General features: G+C 29.6%; 1 protein-coding gene across 5 annotated transcripts in view; it reads left to right on the forward strand.

The window, feature by feature from the left end:
* The window catches only part of LOC145245777 (uncharacterized), a 550409-nt gene that overhangs the window by 156884 nt on the left and 370894 nt on the right, over positions 1–22631 (forward strand). For all 5 annotated transcript variants that reach the window (XM_080107393.1, XM_080107391.1, XM_080107395.1 and 2 more), the window contains exons 6-9: positions 2458–2613; positions 8656–8750; positions 9957–10112; positions 10968–11131. In XM_080107393.1, coding sequence (XP_079963519.1) covers positions 2458–2613; positions 8656–8750; positions 9957–10112; positions 10968–11131 — 571 coding nt within the window. The remainder of the gene's footprint in view (positions 1–2457; positions 2614–8655; positions 8751–9956; positions 10113–10967; positions 11132–22631) is intronic.

Genomic DNA, 22631 nt, shown 5'->3' on the forward strand with positions numbered 1-22631 from the left:
AGTTGCTCATGATTGAACTCTAAATTCTCATCTCATGTAGTTGTGAAAATGTTTACAAGCATGAAACATGTTGCCTATTTCAAGGTAGCAACTTGCTATTTATGAATTGAAATATTCTGTATTTTCATCAGTTTAACCAGAAATGGTTTCTCTGAAGGATAGAGAGTGCATAAACTCTGAAAATAGTCGATCCATAAAAACTGCATTTTCAAACAGTTTCTCTCCAAGAACAATTGAATTTCTAATTGACCCTGGCCAGACTGTTGCGATTTCAAAGAGGAAAGATTGGGAGTGTAAATGGCCATTCCAGAGAATTTCTATGGCAATTGTCTGCCAGGGGAAACATCAGTGCCATCTTTGCTGCTGGATAGCAGAGAATACAATTTACACAAACAAAAACAATTAATGAAAAAAAAAGGATCCTTTCTCCAAGTCATGGTTTTGTTTTTTTGTTTTTTTATTCTTTTTCTCTTATACATCTTATTATTTATATTATTTTATGTCAACTCTGTTTACATCATATAACCTGATGGAGCATCGATTCCAAAACAGTGGGCAGAGAATTTTAACATCATTGCATGAATAGTTTAGATTGCACAATTACTTTTTAGATAAGTAAAAAAAAATATTTTGTTTAAAATTAGTTTTGCTTGGGTTAAATTTCTAACAAATGTAACCAAAGAAACCATGAGAATAAACTAATCAGCTTTACCAAATAATTTTCCACCTATAAATGTAATAATTATAAAGTCATAGAATATGATTTTTAAAGAAGAAAAACTAGAAGAATATATACACGTCAAAGAGTCTTTTGGGTTTTTTTTTATGGAAGTCGTTCCAGACAAAGCATGAAGCCACGTGTTTTATGCAGCTAAAAAATTATTTAAAAAACAAAACAACAAACAATAAATATTAGATTAATAGATTCTGGCCCAGAAAACAGCAATTTTTCCCCTTTGTCAGAACCACTACTTATGAAAAGTGAGGACTAAAGTACAAAATAATGGAGGTGAGAGTTGTAAGGCTGCCGAAAAAATGTAATTGTCGAGTTGTGAATGCATTATAAATCTGAATAAGAACTTAAATCTAAAAATCTCCTTGTAAATTTTTCGTATGATGAACTCTTGTTTCAAATGAGAAATCAAGTTAGCACTGAAAGGCCATTATGACTTTGGGAATATTGATATCCATTATAAAGTTGAAAAGCGTTATTTGGATATCACCCAGTTGGTTTATTGCCGTTAGAACTAATGTTATTTCCTTTCTCTCATTTATCTTTGCTTTATATGCATCCAAAACATTATTGATATCTACCTTTTTTTTTACTGTTTTAGAGAAAGAAATGATCAATGCACAGTAAATATGAGCAAAAACTGAATAGTTGGATTGCTAATAATTGTCTTCATATTTAAAATAATTTAAGAAGTTTTACTCGTGCTTCTTTGCAATCACACTAATAGAACTATTAATGACTTTCCGTTCTTCTTTTGTGTGCTTAACAACACAAAGAATTTCCAGGAGTTTATTTCTGAAAATTTTCCCATCTGTGAAACCCATTACCACATGATTGCTTTCCTGCAGACTACAACATGGCCATCTTCAAATCCAATGTCTACAAATACTTGTCATAAACCATCCTCATAAATATTGTTAATTACATTCTTCATTTTCAATCTCCTCATAATATTCTTTATCATTCAACTGATAATCTGTTTCCTCTAATTGTCACCCTCAGCTGACTTTTTGGGGTTTGATAAGTGGTAACTCGTTAGTTAAAAAAAAAAAAAGTAAAACGCTTTCTTTCTTTCTTTTTTTTTTGTGGTTGGATGATTCTAAATAAGCACCTAAGTTGATGAATATTTATTTGTATTATTTTATGTGTTGTAACGTTGTTATAAAATGTTCGCGTTGGGTTAACTGTGAGTATCCTCATTTCTTCTACTACATTCTATCATTAATTGCAATAAACACATGCACCAACATTTATTCGTTTTCAGGCATAATCTTCTGTAAGGCATGCTGATGACAAATTTAAAATGGAATGAAGGAAAACTATAAAAGGAACAGACTAAAATAAAATCAAAATTTAAATAGAAAATAAGAATGAATCAAAAATAAACACTGACAACAAACTAAAGACGAATTACAAAAAAAAGAGGAACAAAACGAATGTATTTCTAAAAACAATGTTTCTATTTGTTTTGAGTTTTTTTTTTGTTGTTTTTTTTTAGGTTTGTTCACTTTAATATTGTACATATATACTTACATATATAAGCATACCAAACTAATTGTGATAGTCATTTGTTCAATTATTATGTTCATTCAGTATTTTAACGTTTTTATTCTGATGTTGAAGTGTTTATAATTTCCTAAAGAGTTAATACATGACCTAAGAAATGGTGACTATTGAATCACTTAATCTTGTCGTTTATGTTTCTGATGTGATTTCTATTACAGGTACAATTCTAGTTGACACTATCAACATGAGTAAGGAAGCAGGGCGTGGAACAGCAAAAGATGAAGAGATGCTGCAACGTTTAGAAGTAATGATACCAAATTCTTGTCGTGAGAAAACCTTCAAGGAAATCCAAGATGTCAAATATGATCTCAGTAGTAAGTAATCCACATGCATTTCGATTCCCAATTAAAATAAACATTAACCTATCAACGTGGGGAGCAACCGAATAACTAATCTGTGTGAAATTAAAAAAATTACAATCGATTTATAAAGTATGTTTGGGTTTTCTGTATATTTCTACGTATGATGTAGAATTATCTTTTAATCTATTTTTATTTTTTCAAAAGATTTCCAATATCTTTTAGACTTTGTATTAATGGGATTCTTCGGACTACTGTTCTCATCTCCATTGTCATTTTCAGTTTTTGGTAGAGTTTTTTTATGTATTTCCATTTTTGTATTATTTCCGGTTCATACTGAATTGATATTACGTTTCTGAATTTTTTACATAAGAATTGGTTATCTGTATTATTGTAACCTGAAGAATCCAAATAACACAAATAACCAATCCTCATCTCAAAAATTAAATGTTTCTTGGACTTTGTGACGCCGCATATGACATCACGAGGAGGAGTAAATATAACTCACTGAGGGAAGTTGAGGACTCTTCAGCAAACCTGGCGACATGGAAGAGCAAAAAAAAACTAAAAAGAAACAAGAAAAGTACTCTAAGTCAACAGCAATGAGTCACTAACTCCTTACCCCAAAAAAGGTGCTTGAAGTCAACAGCAACGCAACACAAATTTTAAAAGTCAAAAATAATGAAAGAATAATTCTTTCAGAAGATGGCTCTATCTGTGCCAACAATGGAACCCCTAGACTGGGAAGAGTCCAACCAGGAGCAAGCATGGAGAGAATGGAGTGAACGCATGGAAGACACATTTACAGCATTCGAAATAACAGACGATAAATGACAATTATCACTCTTTTGATTTTACAGGGGAAAGCAACTATAAGACATCATCCAAACCTTAACACCAGAGATACTACCAGGCCAAGTAGAGCCTACATACAAAACAACAAAGATAGCTCTGGACGAATATTTTATACAAAAACAAATAACGTTTTTGTTGAGCGTCATAAATTCCAGATGCTTAGTCAAGAAAATGGGGAGTCAACACATGACTACGTCACCCGTCTACGCCTACAAGGAGCAAAATGCAACTTCGGTGAATACAACTTGGACAGGGCTAAAGTGGATCAGTTAATAGAAAAATGCACCTCAAGCAAATTACATTGTGCGTATTTGAAAGAAACAGATTTAACTCTAGAGGAAGCACTTCGAAGAGTATTTATATTTGAGTTCACTGAAACACAAGCTGAGCATGTAGAAGGGAATCGGAGGGGGCACTTGGATATCCACCAAATTAAAACCAACTACAGACAACAACAACAACTTAACAACGAGTATAGGAAACCACCCAGGGACAACAGCAACGCTTTAAAACCAATCGCAAAATGCGACGGTTGTAACAACTCTGATCACAAACACGGTTAAACAAAATGCCCAACATTTGGTAAGAAATGTAATTACTGTAGAGTAATTAATGAATCACTTTGAAAAAACATGCTTGAAGAAAAACAACAGTAAAGGAAAAGCAAACATGTCAGACAGACACAACTATGTCCAACCCATATCAACGAAACCGAAATCAGACAGCCAGGTGTGGGTTTTTCAGGTAGAACCTATTAGTTCAGTAGGGAGCAAAATCATCCACATTGACAACATCCCAATTAGAATATTGATAGATTCTGGAGCAGACATCTACCTCATCGATAGCAAAACATTTAAAGGAATCCTTAAATTACAGCCAAAATTAACATTAAAAGAAACAAGTTATACACCAAATGCCTATGGGAATATTCCAATACCACTAAAGGGAGAATTTTTGCAACGCAAACAAATAGTCCACACAAAATATTTGTTACAAAAGCATACCAAGAGTGTAACATATTAAGCAAATGGGCCAGTATCGAACTAGGATTTATTACCACCTCACAGGTGAAATCAGTTACGAAAAAAATATCCCAAAATAAACAAAAATTCTCAAGCAATACCTACCTTCACTGACATACTCTCGGCAACCAATTAAGTATCAAAAGGCAATTTCACCTGAAGAGATTGCTGAAGGGTTTATCAACACCATTGTGGCAAACAGCATCCCTAAATCTATTACTTTATCGGAAATAATGCAAGAATCTTAACGGGATCCAACTATCACAGCAGTGGAAAAAGTGATACAACAAGATGACTGGAACAGTAAGTTAACAGAATCGTATAAACATGTGAAGAATGAATTGACAACCAAACTGGGCATAGTTATGCATGGAGCCAAAATCGTTATACCCGAAAACCTACAGAAGCGAATCCTGAAGTTGCCACACGAAACACACCTGGGTATAATGAAAACGAAAGCGCTGCTTAGAACTAAAGTATGGTTGCTTAATATAGACAAGGACATAGAGGCCATCATATGTATTCCGTGCAAAACCCTAGACCCTAAGAGGAACCACTGTCCAGTTCATATGGCCGAAATGAAAGGCCCCTGGAAGTTCTCCACGTTGACATGTGGACCTTTCTTTGGAATGGTGGATGCAGGCTTAAGATGGCCTGAAGCATTTGTTACAAGATCCAACGGGGCCGGTACAATTGTATCGACAACCCAAAACTGTCTCTATACATATGGCATGCCAGCAACCATTGCAACAGCCGGGTACAACAGTCGTTTCCGACTGTTGGAAGGCCTATAACAAAGTTGGAGGAGAAGGGTTCCAACACCTCACTGTGAATCATACGACAAAGGCAACAACGAACCACGTCGAGAGGATGTGGAAGGAAACGAAACAGCGTAACAAGCAAGAATGTGTGACAAGCCGGAACCCGGGAGCTTCTGAATACATATTTACTAGAATTTATGTGGAGACAAAAATTTGGAAACGATCCTTTTGTCTCTATCATAAATCATATTTCCGAAAGCTACCCGGTTGGGGAGCTTCCTCTTATTTCCTCTGCCCCATTACCTCTCTCTTTGCTGTTGATGACCGATCAACAGTCGAACGATGCAAAAGATTCCTAAGGAAATATGATTCTCTCCAGAAAGTTCTTCCGCAAGCAAATAACAACTGTTTAAAAAAAAAAAATTTTTTTTTTAAAATCAATATTTTTGATAAAAAAAAAATAATACTAATAATTAAACAAAAAATTGTACTTATACCTAACAATTATACAGGTAAACAACCTTTTTTGCAGATAAATTAAAAAAAAACAAAAAAAACTTGTTGCTGATAAATATTATGCAAAAAAAAAATAAATAAATAAAATGAAACAAAAAATTGTACTTACACCTAACAGTTATTACCAGTAATCAGCCTTTTTTTGTAGATAAATTAAAAAGAAAAAAAACTTCTTGTTGATAATTATAAAAAAAAATACTACAATAAATTAAATAAACATATTTGTTTTTTTAAAGGTAGTTTTCTTGTTATTATTTGAAAATTTTCAGGTTTTTTTTTCCGTCTGTTACGCCATTCGGCTGTCACCGATGATTGCCAGTCTCGCCCGATCCGGGCTTGACGGGAAATCACGAGGATCCGGGTCAAATTATGCAAGAGTACCAATAATTCATACATTTTTGAAGTTTCTGCTTCCTTCGTCGAAACACTCTATCATGCAAAGCATCAATATAAGTTTTAAATATCAGTATTTATATTAATTGACATTGTGTTTCGGATATAAATATATCTATTGTGTACCATCTAAAAAAGATGTATCAAAACATTTTTTATCCATATTAACAAGAGGGCATAAGTTTTTATTGATTGTAGAACTCTTTTTAAATTGCTATTTGTTTTCACACTCTACTGCAAAGAAGCAATTTGAGTATACCATATTGGGTTTGTCTTAAAATGTGTTAAACAGACTTTTTATTTAAACAAAATTCTTTATGTATATGAAGACTTTTTATTTGTCAAATTTTTAACTTTAACAATCATCATCTTGCCAAACATTTTAAAGCATCATTCTTATTTTAAAAAAAGTAAATTGAAAAATTTTTTAATTCTGTAAACAATCTACTCACCCCAGATATTTTATTTTTAAAATGTTCATTTTTTTCATAGAATTAAAAATGTTTTCCAATTTTCTGTCGACTATACTATCAAATAATTTGAATATTTAGTATCTAGTGAATATATAAGATAAACTAAAATTTCTAAATTCAGTTGCAAATGTTTTTCACATTATCACTAAACGAATATTTTCTATCGAAATTGTGTTTAAATATTAAGCTATTTTTCCTTCAGCTGATCTAATTTGAATCTGTATTTGTTAAAAAAAAACATTTTTTCGTTCCATCGATATAAGATCTATAAGATCTCTTTATTTGACACATATATGGAATTATTGTTCATACTAGTTAGTAATCGTGTGATTATTACGCATATTCCATATTTGGTTGGTTATGTATGTCACATTCCAACAAATGGAATTAAGTACACATGAGGAAACTGATGTGAAGATCTGATCACTTCATTATTTCCTGACCACTTGAGTATTACGCATATTTCATATTAAGTTTATATTTTGCACTGGATTATTACGCATATTCCATACTTGGTTGGTTATGTATGTCACATTCCAACAAATGGAATTAAGTACACTGGATTATTACGCATATTTCATATTAAGTTTATATTTGCACTGTTTTCATATTACAATTAATAAAATTGAGCCAGTGTCAATGAAGACATATTTTCTAAGTATTAGAAAAAAAGAAATGATAATTTCTCCAGGAAATTAATTTAATATTAATACTTTTCAATGAATGAACAGCTCTGATTGTTTTGTTTTACATAAGAAATACCAACTTAAGTCTTCTCAATAATTGTAAATTATTCTCCCTCTCATTTTTAACTTCTAAGTAACAATTCAAATACATTTCTTCCCTCAAACTGCTAGATTGTGGAATCCCCTCCCTGTCTCCTGTACTAGGTTGCAAAAGTTAAAAAGTTCCAATTCAAAAGAGTTCATTACAAATTCATTCATAAGAAAAAGCTTTCTATGCTAATGGAAATTGCTTATTTACTAATATTTGGAATTATAAAATGTAATGATGCCTTTCATCAGATGAAAAAAGGTAATTTTCAAGAATTAAAATCAAATGTTGCCAGCAGCAAACATGATTTGCCAATAAAATTCTTTAACATTAAATTTTGCATACAGACAAACAAATATGAAAACTAAGGTTTAAGAAAATCTATATATCTATAAAAGTGTGTGTGTACACATTTCCCTATGCAATAACTCTGTCAATTTTCAGTCTACAGACTCGAAATTTGATATACAGGGTACTTTGATATACTTGGGAAAATCTTTGTAATCGGTTTTCGGCCAGAAATTTGGCTGTTAAGGGGTCAAAGTTTAGAGAGAACTCTACCAAACTCCTCTGACAATTTTGGGTCTAAACACTTGAAATTTTAGATATAGGTTCCTTGGACATGAATCTAACTTAATAACTTGATTTGAGCCCAAAAGAATAAGTGTTAAGGGGTCATAATAGGGATCAAAGTTTTAAAAAATTGACCCTTTTTTTTTTTTTTTTTTTTTTTTTTTTTTTTTTGCTCAACATACACCTTCAAACACCTGGGCAACGCCGGGCTGAAATGCTAGTATTTGATATTTTAAAGCAGTTGTATGTGGATTCTTTGTAGAGAATTGAATGAATTTTTTAATATAAATACAGTAATTATGGAAAAGATGAGTAATGATATAGTTTTTAATTTTTTACTTATACTTTTTTAAGAAAATGTGAAAAAATTTAAAGGAATGTTTTAAGTTTTAAAAGTTTCTCAGATAAATTATTAAAAGAATCTAGATGTTTTTTTTATATAAATAATAAGAATGGAAAATTCATTTCATTCAAGTGCACACAAAATAATGTGAATCATTTTTGTGATTGTGTAAACATTATTAATTAAATATAAGTGCTAAAAAAAATAAAATAAAAATGTTCAATATATAGTGTAAAAGGTATCATGAATATGTGGTTCTTTCCGAGTAGATGTTTTTTCCAGTTAAATCTGAAATGATTTTTTTTTTTTTAAATCAATATAATTTTTTTTTTTTTTTTTTTTTAAAGATCTTACAACTTTAGAAATTTTACAAAAGGATTTGAAAGTGATATCCGGAAATGGGACAAACATTGCAATGAGTTCAATTACTATGAAAATACAGGTAAGTCTTTTCTATTTGTATTAATATTTGATTTATAATGGATTTAGTATTATTCAAATGCTAATCTATTTTTTTTTTCAAATGAAATATTCAGTTTTTCTATCATTCCTTACCATCTAATGTAGTTTTTATTGTTTGATAAAATTCTCTGAAAGTTGAATGGACTCATATTGTATAGAAACTTAGAATTAAAATAGTTGATTAAGCCAGTGCCAGCATGATGGACACATCCTATCCAGCTATAATGCAGGACTCTCATTAGGAAATTACTCTTTTATAAAAATAACAATGTTTTAATTTTTTTAATCACTAAAACTCAGCAAATTATGCATTTTTAATGAAAATTCCACCAAAAAAAAAAAAAAAAAAAACATCTAGGGAATATAGTATATATTTTATAATGAATACATATTTTCAAGTTTGATATAGCTATTTTGAAAGGATGGAAATTTGATGGAATTTAAGTTTTCAGGTTAGATTAATAGAAATGCATAGTGATTTTTGTTTTTTTTTATATAACTATTAAAAGCAACTATATATTTTTTCCAACATGTTTAAGTAAAAGAAATAAAATAATAAATCTCTCGAAGTCTTGAAATGTGGCTAAAATAACTTTTCTCATCTTATTTAGCAGGCATACGTCACCCTTTACTATATGTGTTAAGCTATTAGCCAACATTACTAATGTGTAACCAATATGTTTTTGTCCATTTTATTTTCCTTTTAAAGTTTTATGTAAAGCTAGCGAGGGGGGGGGGGTTAGGCTTCGCATGGTTGTAAAATACGCTTAACTATGATATTTTAATTTGTCCAGATTTTGTATATATTATATAAATTTCAAAGAGTCACAGTAGTTTACTCCTTTCTCTCAATTATTAATGAGGTTTAAATGGCTGACTCATTTATGGAAAAAAAAATGTATTGTGGATTTAATTTTGTAATTAAATTATATTTAAATGGGATTTTTTAAGATTGACTTGGTAATTTTCACTATTGAAGTTTTGATTTAAATAAGTGATTAATAGTAAATTAAAAGAATGTTAGTCATGTATCGACAAAAAACATACAAACATAAAAAATGGTCTAATAATTTTATTATAGAAATTCAATTGAAAATGGGATTCAGATTATTTAACTTTTTAATCAGTGTAAGCATCTTTTTAAATTCATAAAATTTAAATTTCTAAAAAAAACATTTCTTTATAGGATTTTATTAAACGAGAAGATCTTGAAAACAGCCTTAATAAATTTGCTGAACTTCAAGCTACCAAAGCCATTGTGATAATGGGAGTCATCGTGATAAATGGAAAGACATTACGGGAATTAGGAATATTTTCTTTGTCAAAGAAATTTCAAGAAAAGGTAAGTAACCGCAAAATTGTGAAGTTTTTGTACATGTATGCGAATATCACCTTAATATCATGCTGAATATTTATTTTACTCAAGTTTTTTTCAACATCTTTTTAAATTTACCTTTGCATCTTCACATGAGAATGTTTGTTCACAAATCTTTCAGTTTGAAATATAATTTTCATCACTAAACATGCAGATTGGACTAACACATCTTAAGAACTAAATTAACATGATTATATTATTAAAAGAGACAAACTATCATTTTATACTCTTGGGATGAATTGTTTTTCTTATCCAATCCCATAACCTCCAATGGACTGTGATCCTCTGTTTGACCCTAAAATGCAACCGACTTAATATAAAGTCATATAAAATTTCTGCGTAAATCCCCCAACAATGCTTGATCTGTCATAAAACGCAACAACCAACCAACATTTTTCTTGTTTGTTAAATATTTACAACCAACTTTACATTAAGATATTTATGGCAAAGTAAAATTTAGTCTACATTTTGTTTTCACTTACAATATTGTGGCAACAATATCACTACAAAAACAATTTGTAAAAGTTTGAAGCAAATTAAACAAAAAACCAAACTAGTTCAGTTTATGAATATTCAAAAGTATTGAATAAATGAAATTTATATTTTTGTTTTTTAATTAAGCTTATGTAATTGGAAAACGATGTTTACATTTGTTACTTTGTGATTTCGTTTCTTTGTATAAAAGTATTTTTTTTTTAATTTTATATAACTAATAATTGTGATTAATAGTTGGTTCATGCTCATATTCGTATGCCTACAATAATTTTTTTTTCACATTTTTATTTGTATAAGAATGCATGAGATTTAATTGCATCTTTTCAGATAATTGAAACTTTAACAACTACAAAGACGCCATATTTGGCTCTGGATATGATCCCATATGCATCAAGAAATCTTGCTATATTTTCTCAAGGAAATAACCAAGCAAATCGGAAAATGGTCCTTCCAATCCTTAAATCTCTTCTCGCATCGGAAGATTTTTCCAGGTAAGATAACTAATCAAAGGATTTTTGTTGATAATGTCCATTTTTCTTCAACTCAAGAAACTGCATCTCTATTAACCGTCATACGCTGCCTATAAAGTTGCTGAAATGATTTAATTCTATTATAATAATGTGATCCTATTATTTAGGTTATTTATAATTTAAAATCTAGTGCAGACCATATCTGTTACCCATTACTTAGCAGCAATATTAATATTTGTTAAAAACATGCTGTTATTTAGGTATTAATGAAGAGGTTTGACCCAAAGTTCACTTCACCTGATACTAGTGTTTGGTGTAATCATGCAACCACAAAAAATTTTAAGTGGGATCAGTTACTAAAGATACTTCATTGAGCATATATGTAATAAAGTTCAAATAGATGATCCAGAAGGAACTCATAGTTAAGTAAAATTAATCTATTTTTAGTGAAGTAAAATGAAATGGTCATGAATGTTTCAGCTTCAACTTAACCCAAATGAAAGAAGCAAAGAAAATCCTCACCAAAAATAATGTCATGTATTTCAAACAATATTGATTGGAACTTGAATAAATGGTTTTATTTAGCACTAGCTGAAGTACCCTGTGTTGGCAGGTTGTATATGATATATTTGAATATTTTGTCCTTGTATATTATGATAAAATAGATTAAACAAAACATAAAATCATAATGGTGAATACATGTTCTTTTTTTTTTTTTTTTTGGTTTTGTTATGAAAATAATATTCATGGAAATTAACTATTTAACTACTGTAAGTGAAGTGTCGTTTTAAAAATAATGGGCAACAGAACTGGGAACTTGACCTCTGTCATTCAAGATTTCCTTATAAGTATGAATCGTATTCGTCTTCGGTCTTGATGGATTTCATTCATTCATTCATTACAATGAATTTTGAACTTTGTTATGAAAACTGCAAAATGTGAAGAAAGGAATTTTACTCAAAATCTAATTATTTATAAATTATTAGTTACGAAAAATTCTATTTTGTATGAAAATAAACGTCTATTTTGTGTTATAATTTAAATTATTTGAATGCAGTAAATGTTTCAGGAAAATTTTCTAAAAAAACAACAAAACAGAACCATGAACACGCATGCAAAAATTTGTAAGGAAATTTTTATCAGAGAAATAAACCTGTATTTTGTGTTGTCATAATGTCCTGTGTAAGAAAGCTCTATCAGAAAAATTAAAAGTAATTAAAACACATGCATTCAGAAAAATTTGCAGTTTTTATTTGTTATCTATATTTGTTTATCTAATCGATAAATCAATATATATATATATATATATAGGTATGTTTTTGTAATGGTAACGTAGTCTGAAAAAAAATGCACGTATTCAGAATGTTAGAATTTTTGGTACTTGAGCAGTGTACGAATTATGAATTGGTGTCATCAGCTAGAATTGAAATCAAAACATCTAACGTTACAGCCTGATGTTGTTTTCTAAACGACTTGAAGCGAATATGCGCATAAAAAAACAAAAATATCTGCAAGTGGGAATGGACGTTTTGCATGTAAATTTGCCGATACCTGTACATGATATATATGTATGTAAACAAAGATATCATTTGCTATAAACCATTCTTGGTGCATGAATATTATTTCCTGAGAATTTCAGTGTTATGTGACCAGTAGTTTAAGAGTTTACCTGCTAGATATTTACACACGCACATACATGTACTGTTTTATTTAGATTTGAAATTGTATTCATTTCAAAAATTATTTGAAATCATTAATTTCTAATCTGTTAAAATAAATTGGCCAATTGTAATACATTTTCTTTATAAAAAAGTTTTGTTTTTTTTTCTTCACAATATTTTTTTGATACATCATAAAATATCACTGCAACGATATATCAGAAAAATTATCAAATTTCTTGTATTTTTTGTTTTAGTTTGCCCTGGGTTGCTAATGTTTCCAATCAAATTACTGAAGTAGTGACATAATCTAAAAAGGTTTTACCATTTATTCAGAAAGATAGCGTTCCTGTCCTTTAAAAGTTAATTGAGTTATTGTTTCAAGTGTCTGTATTAATCTGATTGTATACACAATGTATGTCTCCATGAATAATTGAGCAAATCAGACAGCACATTGTACTACATTTTTGCAAATGCGATCATTTTAATCTTGAATAGAAAAATATTGATTTTTAAAGTGGGTCTTCTTTCTGCTGATCACTTTGTAGATGAGTTCTGTCATATTTTTTATTGTCCTCAGTCATATTTCCATTTGCAGTTTGGGAGGCTACATTTGTTGATGACGATTTTGTTTAAACGGAAAGAATTTGTTTTATTTTCTGTATCATTTACATTGTAAAGATTTCATTGAATGTATATTTTTCTGTTATGTTCAATTCTAATCTTAATTGGATTGATTTGAATGTTGAAAGATTATTTTAAACAATTTACTAAAATTAACTTGCCTTTTATTAGCTTTTTTTAATTTTAATTTTTTTTTGTTTTTTAGCAATTTTTTATGTGAATTAGTGGAACTGTCTTTATCCAAAATAAATTTAGTTTTTTTTCTTAATTTTATATCATACTAGACCGCCCAGAACCTGTTGGGTCAGTATTTGTTATAAGAATAAATAAATATTTATGAAAACCTAGAATTTCCAAATATTCTTATTTACAATATTTTTCTGTAAATCAATATGTTAGACATCAATGAAATGTATTTGAACAGTATAGGGAGGTGATTTGTTAGTTTGGTTACATTGAAAGAATGAAAGTTTTTTGTTTAGTAGAACAGTTGAAGTCGCAGGGTCAGTTGACAGAAAAAGGTCATGGAAAACATGGAAGGAAATAAGTATGGATTTGAGAGAAAGAGTGATAAATATTTGGCCAAAGATAGGTTAGTTTGGAAGTCAATTTCTAAAAACCATCCAACACATGCCAGCATGCAAACAGGTGCCACAGGGCTTATGAAGAAGAACCTGAAGTCCTACCGAACTAATATTCCTGGTGAACCAAGTGCAAAAGAGATCCAGACAATTGCACTTAAAGGAACAGTGGAGATACTAAAAAGAGCTCTTGGTTGGTTTCTATAAAAAGCAGGGCAATGTTGGAAACTGGGTTGACTGCCCCATACCCATCATTATAATCATCAAAGGAAGAAAATTAAAAAAAAAACAAAACAAAAAAAAACGTTAAACCAAATATGATGGTGATGCTGAACAGTTTAGGTTGTACATATTGCTTAGGAATAAGTGTTTTTCTGATGAATGATGAATCTGTAAATATAATTTTTTTATATATATATTTACTTGAAAATCAATGACGTCATAAAGGAAGAATACTGACTTTCTGATATCATCCTTTCTTTTTCCTTGTTCATTTTCAAAATGTTTTCATGAAATATTGAAATTAATGCATGTTTTTAATTGTTCTTGTGTTCTGTGAGCAACACGATTCTCCATAATCTCCAAACTTTCAATTAAGGCTGTTATACATATTTTATCTTTTATTTTGAGTTCTGTATTTCTGCCTAACTCTTGACCAGAGTTGACTCAAACCTGCTGGAAATCTTTGAATGGAATGGTTTCAACAGTACAATGTAATCCCTTTACATAAAATGCTTTCTAAAAAAAAAATGAGTCACTTTTAACATATAATCATTTAAAATTTAACTGCATATGTGTGTTAATCTGATCTGGACATAAATTGTCAGACTTGCACTCTTTTAAAAAAATCTCTATGATGTTAAATCTGCAAACTTGTATTTATTAAATTTTCATTCAAACTAGATAACACAAGTTTCTTTTTAAAAAAGTATAGTTTCTTCATAGAGTTCCTCTGTAACTTAAATGACTCCATACAGTTCCCATCTATGTTAAGATAGTCATTTTAAAATAAAATAAAAACAATGTATTTTTTTAGTAATATTATTACAAGTAGTAACAATGAATTACAGTTACTTAGGATAGTTTTAAAATATTAAGTTTGAAATTTAGATTGCACCTTCATTTAACCTGAATGGACACATCTCTCTTTTTTTATCAATCTGAACATTTTACAATGGAAATGCTATTTCAGACTTGAGTGCGATCAACAGACAATCATTTATAGTGATGTTATGACTCATATAAAAACTGAACAAATTATTATTTTCTTTTGTTTATATGTCAAGGAAACTATCCAATAGCATGTTTTTTTAAAAAAAAAAGGAAATGTTTTTATAGTAATCTACATTCATAGTACAAAGAATTAAGTTTTCTAAATTCACAATAGTTTAAATTAATTTAAAAAAAACTTAGATACCTAGTTTGATTGTTAAAAAAATGGTGGGGATCTCAAGAAAATGCTTGTGACAAAAATAGACTGGTAAAGTGATATCTCATAGTTTTCACATTGTACTGTTTCATAACAATAGTAATAAAAGATGACACATTTTTATGTCAGTCTTCATTTTGAGCTTTCACTTTAATGAATTAGATTTAAAATGAAACCTTTCTCTGAAAACAATTTTCCTTACATTTTAGTGGTTAGAGCAATCAACTGACACCTAGAATTATTTGAAGTTGTATTAAAAATGCAAATTTATGAATGAATAGCTAGCATAAGTATTTGTTAGAAAGAAAAATTAAATTTTTAATCAAAGGAAAACAATTATTTATGGTTAGTTATCAACAAATGTTTTTACATAAACTTTTTTTTTTTAAAGGAAATGAGTTGTATCTTATGTAAAAATACAACACTGGTTTATTTTTTTTATTATTTTTTTTTTTTTTTCTCTTTTATTGTAAAAATTTAATCTAATCTGATATTTGTTTTATAATATTCACAAAAAACTTTTTTTTCTTTTTTATGACCCATAAGTATTTTCTAGGACAATGGGGAACTTGTGACTTTGAAGATGTGTACTTCCTGTTTGAAATTCTAAAGTTCATCTCTACTGGCATGCAACCAAATATAGTTGTCTTGGCATCCCTTTTTGTTTGTAGAATTTAGTACATATTTCCACAAAAGAAGCTTTATTTGCAATTTTGTTCTGCTTTTTTTGTGCAGAAACTAGAAGTTATTAAAAATTCAATATAAAAGTAAAGCTATAGTTTGTTTTTATTACATATTGCTGATGCAGCTGAGTTTTTTCTATTGCTTCAATGCTTGAATTAAGTTGGTGTGAGTTTTCTGCTAATCTTCCTCAGCATAATACTTGGCTTAAGTTTTATTTTGTTTAATATTTTGAAGGTAATGGTACAGGTTTTTAATTAGACAAAAGTCAATTAAGAATTACGTTAAAAAAAAAGCAGTACAGCTTTTGTCTGGTTAAAAAGCTGTACCAGACCATTTTGAAAATATTTAAAATGTTTTTCTTCATTTTCTCATTTGAATGCTGCTTTTAAGATTTCAAGTACTTTTGGGGGATTTTCTTCTGTTATGCTGAATATTTGGATAATATTCTAGATTATCTTAAAAATATAAAACAATTTTTTTTTTTTCTAAAAAAATCAATATTAAATTTTGTTATTGGGCTTACATTACATTTTTTAGATGCTTCAATGTCAGTTATCAGTGTTGAACTGGTTTCACTGCAAGTTTTGGGTTTTAAATCATCAAACCTATTTCAGTAGCAACTCGGGTATTTCTCAAAAGAAAAATGCTTCTTCCTCAAATATACCAAACCCTGGATGATTTTTTGAAACATTTTTTTGCTGTTCATAAATCATTTGCATGAAATTATTTTTCTTTTGCATCATCATTTCATGAATAAAACACTAATAAAATCACTGGTGTATTTGACAATTTATTTAACTCTCCTTTCATTTTAAATATTTAACATTGCAGTTTTATGAAGTTAAGCAACAAATATCAACTGTTGGTAATGAACATATCTTACAAAATATTTCCATAACGTTTAAGCCAATGTAACCTCCAACCATCTTCAGGTGCATTCACACTGGATATTATTGGTGAATAATGAAAAATGTTTGTTTGTTTTTTTTTGCTTTCCCAACGAACATAGCCGTTAGAAATTCAAGACACAAATAGCGCCAAGTCTATTTCTTTTTTTAATAAATCCGGGTTCATTTCGTTTTGTTTTGATATGATCAATGTATATTTTTAAGATGAGGATTGATAATTATTTTTGTATTATTTGGACTATTATTCTCATCTTGGTTGTTTTTTCCACAATGTTTCAGTCGATGTAACCTCCGACCATCCTTCTTCACTGTTCACCAATAACATTTAGTGTGAATATACCTGAAGATGGTCGGAGGTTACATCAGTTGAAATGTTGTAGAAAAACAACCAAGATGAGAATACTAGTCCAAATAATAAAAAAATAATTATCAATCCTCATCTCAAAAATATACATTCATCAAAATATTTCCACTTTGCATTCAGTTTTTTTTGTTTTTTTTTCTTCATGTGAAGAAAGAATGAGGTTTTGACTGCTGAGAAATATAGTAATTAGTAACATTTAAATTTGTTTCTATCATAATAAGCCAAATGTATCTATTGTTTGTTCCTCCATCAAAATCTAAAAGTTTTGATAATGCGTTTGATATACAAAAGAAAATATTGTTTCCTGTTTCTATTTTTGAAATCCTAATTTTCGCTCATTGTATTAAAATTTTTAAGTTGATTCTTAGAAATAATTGAAGTAGTAGTTTCGTTTTCTATGGTTATTAGAAAGATAACCATTTATATTAAAGTAAAAGTATATATATATTTTTTTCATTTTTTAATGCAAGAAATTAATTTGAATCTCCAAACTATAGTAATATATTTTTCTTTGAGTCACCTAGTTTGAGAAATGGACACTATAAAATGTCTTTATAAAGTAACTAATATAATAGTACTCTGTACCTTGTTAATAAATATAGCTTTTACTGTTGAAAGCACTTTTAAACTTTTTAATATGCCTGCTAATATTATTTTTCTCTGTAAACTATTCTAATATTGTTGGAATCGGATGAAGCAGATTTTTAACTGACATGATAATGAAGAAATAGTGATGCAACAAATCAAAAGCACCTCTTTTGATTATCACCAGATGTGATTCAATAATGCAAATTTTGCTTATAAAGTTGAAAAATTGAAGTCAAATATTAAAAAGGAATATGGAATTGAAAAAGATGTTGCTTATTGCTAAAAGAAGTAAATCTGTTCTTATATTGCAAGAAGTTACTGAAACTAATATAAAGTTTCTACACCATGTAAGAAGCTAAACTCAAGTTTTAAATACAACAAACTATTGAAAACTAATTCAAGTAAGATTAATTGAAAGAATGTACAAATTTTATTGCTATAAAATGTCAGAGCAACTTCAGTGGATGAAAATTTTTGTATTGTATTACTTTGTCCTGTTTTCGTAAGAGTAATGTTGAGAACCGGGAAATGCTTATCGGCATGTGTAGTGGAGAAATAATCTTTCATCTGGTTTAATTGCCTTCTGTTTCCATCAGTTATGTCCTCTTGAAATATTGATTAGTGAAAATGATTTGTCACCATAGGTGGCGCTGCTACTAATCAGTTCATTGCAATGGAGTCACTTATAAACTTGCATAGGAATAGCTGTGCTTTATTGATTAGTTAATTAAAGTTAGGAGAGATCAGCAATGGAGGAAGAGGAGAGAGAGCACAAACGACAGAGGGCTGCAACAAAGTTCTCGCAACCAGACATCTACATATGTGGTATCTGAAACATAGCCTGTTGATGCAGGATAGGCTTGCACAGTCACAGCAGATGTTGCTATTTGCCAATGGATTAATCTGAAGTGCAGACGGATGCCAACAAATTAAAAAAAAAAAAAAAATCAATCTAAGGAAAGGTCACAGATATGAGTGACATTTGCCAGCCTTGAAGATTGGTTTTCTAATAACCATTAGAGAATGTTGGTGAGTTGAATAATAAAAATTTGGAAGACATCAGTTGGGACATCAGTACTAATACTTTGTTCTTTCTTGTATGCACAATTGTAGGAATTGACTTCAAATTTCAACAAAAGGTTTGAATTTAGATTGCTGACATGTACACACTAAAAAGAATTATATTTAAAAAAGAATTTAACAAACTGCATGAAAAGTAAACAAGAACAGATATTCTTAAGATGAGTCCATTTAACGGTGAAATGCTATTGCAAATTCAAGTGTGACAGATCAACTAAAGTGCTATTTAAAACTTAAACATGACTGATAACCAACTGAGCCTTTTACAAAGACGATTTGACACGTTAAATAAGATTAGTAAGTTTAGTGATGAAAATTTAATTTCAAACTGAAGTGTTACCGACCAACAAACAAAACACCCCACAGAAATTTGAAATTAAAAATCAATAAAATTGAACATAACTAGAGAGAATACAAAACTTTTTCGTTGAAGACTCAGAAAATAATTTAGTAAAATGAAAACTAAATGACATAACATTAGAATTAGACACATATTGATCCTAAAAACTTTTGTAAACACACAAGAGCCATTTAAAGCTATGGCAGTTTTATGAGTTGATCATGAAAATCTTGGCTTATTTTAAAAATAGCCTAAAAACACCTGATATTTTGCTGCAATGCCAGAATGTTGGTAGATTGTCTTGTATACACTTTGCTTTTAATTAATCCATATGGTGTTGCATTCGAAGACCAAGGTGGCCAGAGCATATTTGCATAACATTTACTGAAAATTTTTTATTCAACCATGATTTCAAAGCAAGTTCCTAGTATGGTGGTGCAGTGCCATGTGTGAATATCAGGATTTGCTTTTCATGAGAGTTGAGGAAAGCAAATGAAATTTTGTATATCTTTACACTTATACGCATAAAAAAATTTAATTGGTAATATCTAGTGTGGTATTTAAGCTTGACTGGGCTATACTGGCGAAGGAGAAAATTTATAGAAAATATCAAATTCACAAGTGGTCCTCAGCCACATGTATATCCTAATTATGGGAAGATGACATACAGCGCTTAGCATTCCAAAATGGTTACTCGTCTGGTACTGGCAAGGCTCCACATCATTTAACTTTGGTGATCTAATGAAAATTGCAATTATGTAGAAGTTATAATAATAATTAAAACTTAATAATCAATCGAAATTCTCACATGTAGCTTTTACCTTGTATTTGCAAAAATAGGTTTAAGTAAATCATGAAACATATACATTTTCAGTGAAATATATTAAAAATGCTTGCAGCATTTTTTCGTCAGTGTTTCTAAAAATATCCTTATAACAAGTAGAGGCAAAACAATGTAATAAATATTTTTAGCTGCATAAAAAAAACAGTATATAAAAAAAGTCCAGTGTTTGAAGAGAAAAGTTTAAATGTGAACAGGAAAAATACTAATGGTAAAATTATCAACTCCTAAGGATTGTTCCAAATTTTTTTAGCTGAGGATTGATGATTTGTATTTGGATTATTCTTGTGGTTGTTATATTTACAATTTTTCGCCTAATGTGACCTTCGACCTTTTTCAAGTGCATCTTTTCAAACTTCAGAACATTCTAGTCTAGCTCTGGAACGTGGACCCTTTATTTAATCTATGAAGGTTGATTTTTCTAATTCCGTCAGCCATAACCAAGTAGAAATGTTAAATTATGTTATACTAAGTAATCATCTGTAGTAAGAATTGAATACTCAATTTCCAGAATATTATCTCTTAAAAGTGATCGTTAACCAACACTTAACCATTGCACCATGGATTCATGTGGAGGTCAAAAGTTCAATCATGACTACACACAAGAATAACATGAACTAACATTTCTACCCATCATGGTGGCTAATGGACTGAGAACAATCTACCCCTAAAGATTATAAAAAAGATTAAATTAAAAATTTTATCAGAGTTCCAAAGTTCAAGGTTTTCAAGTTCAAAACTTGATGAAGGTTGGAGTTTACATCAGTGAAAATGTGAATATCGCAATGAAAATGAGAATTGTTGTTCAGATAATACAGATTATAATAATTCTTTTGTAATTTTATGTAGAATGAATTGATATCATTTATGTTACAAGTTCTTATATGAAAGAGACAAAAGATACATTTGAAGATGACCAGAGATGGTCTTTATATAACAATCATGATGAGGATAATCTGAATCATCCTATGTTTGAAATATTGTCAAATTAATATGAACCTAACATTTGATTATTCATCAAATCTAGTGTAAATAAAGTAAATTATAAATAAATATATATAAATTTTAAATAAAGTAAGTTATAAATTCAGTTATTCATTAATTTATGAATTAATTTTGATTGAAGATGTTGCTTGCAAATATATATTAGAAGTAGAAAGATTTTAGTTTGCCGAATAATTCATTGAATGATAGTAACATTATTGCTATATTTGTCCAGACTTTTAATAAATTTTGAAAAATTATTTATTTAAACAATTGAATAGTTGGAATTTGAAATAATTTGCTGGATAAAATATGTTCATTAAATATAAATGATTTATATTTGGTAGATTTTTAAAACTGCTTTGCTTTTTGCTGAATATTTTAATACCTTAATGTCAAGATCAACAGTCAACTGCTTTTTTTTTTTTTTTAAGTAAAATCAAACATAATAATTAATGGTAGTATTTATGTTCATTCAGGAAATTTCATTAAATTTAAATACATTGCATCTGTGCAACTTTAAATTTAATGAAATTTTTTTTTTTTACATAGAATTCACCATTTATTAAGGCCCAAAAACCACTAGAAGATAAGGGTTAAGGAGTGTACAGTAGTCAATGGGACAATATCATAGTAATCGTTAGAAGTGTAAATTTGGTAAATTGGATTACCTAAGGGGAACGGCTCATCAAGAACTTGTTTATATTGGATTTGAAGACGACCATATTGTAATCAGCTGGAAAGTAGGGAAGCGGAAGACAGTTCCACATGTGTGCAGTTCTAAGAAAGAAGCTTTGTTCATGGATCTATGTTTAGGTTTAGGCACAGATAAAGAGTGGGGGAAATTATTGATAGAGTTTTCAGCTAGTGTTTCTCATGAAAGTTTGGCGGAGGGGGGGCATAGATTGGAGTTCAGATGAGAACTTGCCATGAAAATAACAATAAAGCAGAGACAGGCTTGCAACATCTCTTCTGTGAGAAAGATGTTGCAGGGAAGAGAAAAGGGCATGCCCTACTAGGATATTAAGTCTATTTTGAACTCTGTCAAGGCAGGATAAGGTCTTTCTAGCATTTCCTGCCTAGATGTGGTAACCATACTCCATCCTTGAATGTACCTGGCTCTCATATGGGTAGAGAATTGCATCAGTAGTGAGATATCTACTGGAGCAGTAGAAGGATCCCACCATTTTTCCAGTGACTTTGGTAACGGATTTGATGTACCTGTTCCATTTCAGATCAGGAGTAAAAGTCAAGCCAGAAGCTTGTCAAAACATGAAGCCTCCCCAAGACGAGAGCCATTCATTTTAGTTGATGCCAGATGGGGAGGGGGGATCAGTGTTGATAATGCAAAGATAGAAGCTTGGTTTTAGATGCATTAAAATTAACCAGCCACTTCTTCCCCCATTGTACCATATACTCAAAATCAGAAGAGAGAGAATC

This window comes from Euprymna scolopes, chromosome 23 (assembly GCF_053919585.1).
Source record: "Euprymna scolopes isolate OS-2025 chromosome 23, ASM5391958v1, whole genome shotgun sequence".
In the NCBI taxonomy this organism is placed as follows: Eukaryota; Metazoa; Mollusca; class Cephalopoda; order Sepiida; family Sepiolidae; genus Euprymna; species Euprymna scolopes.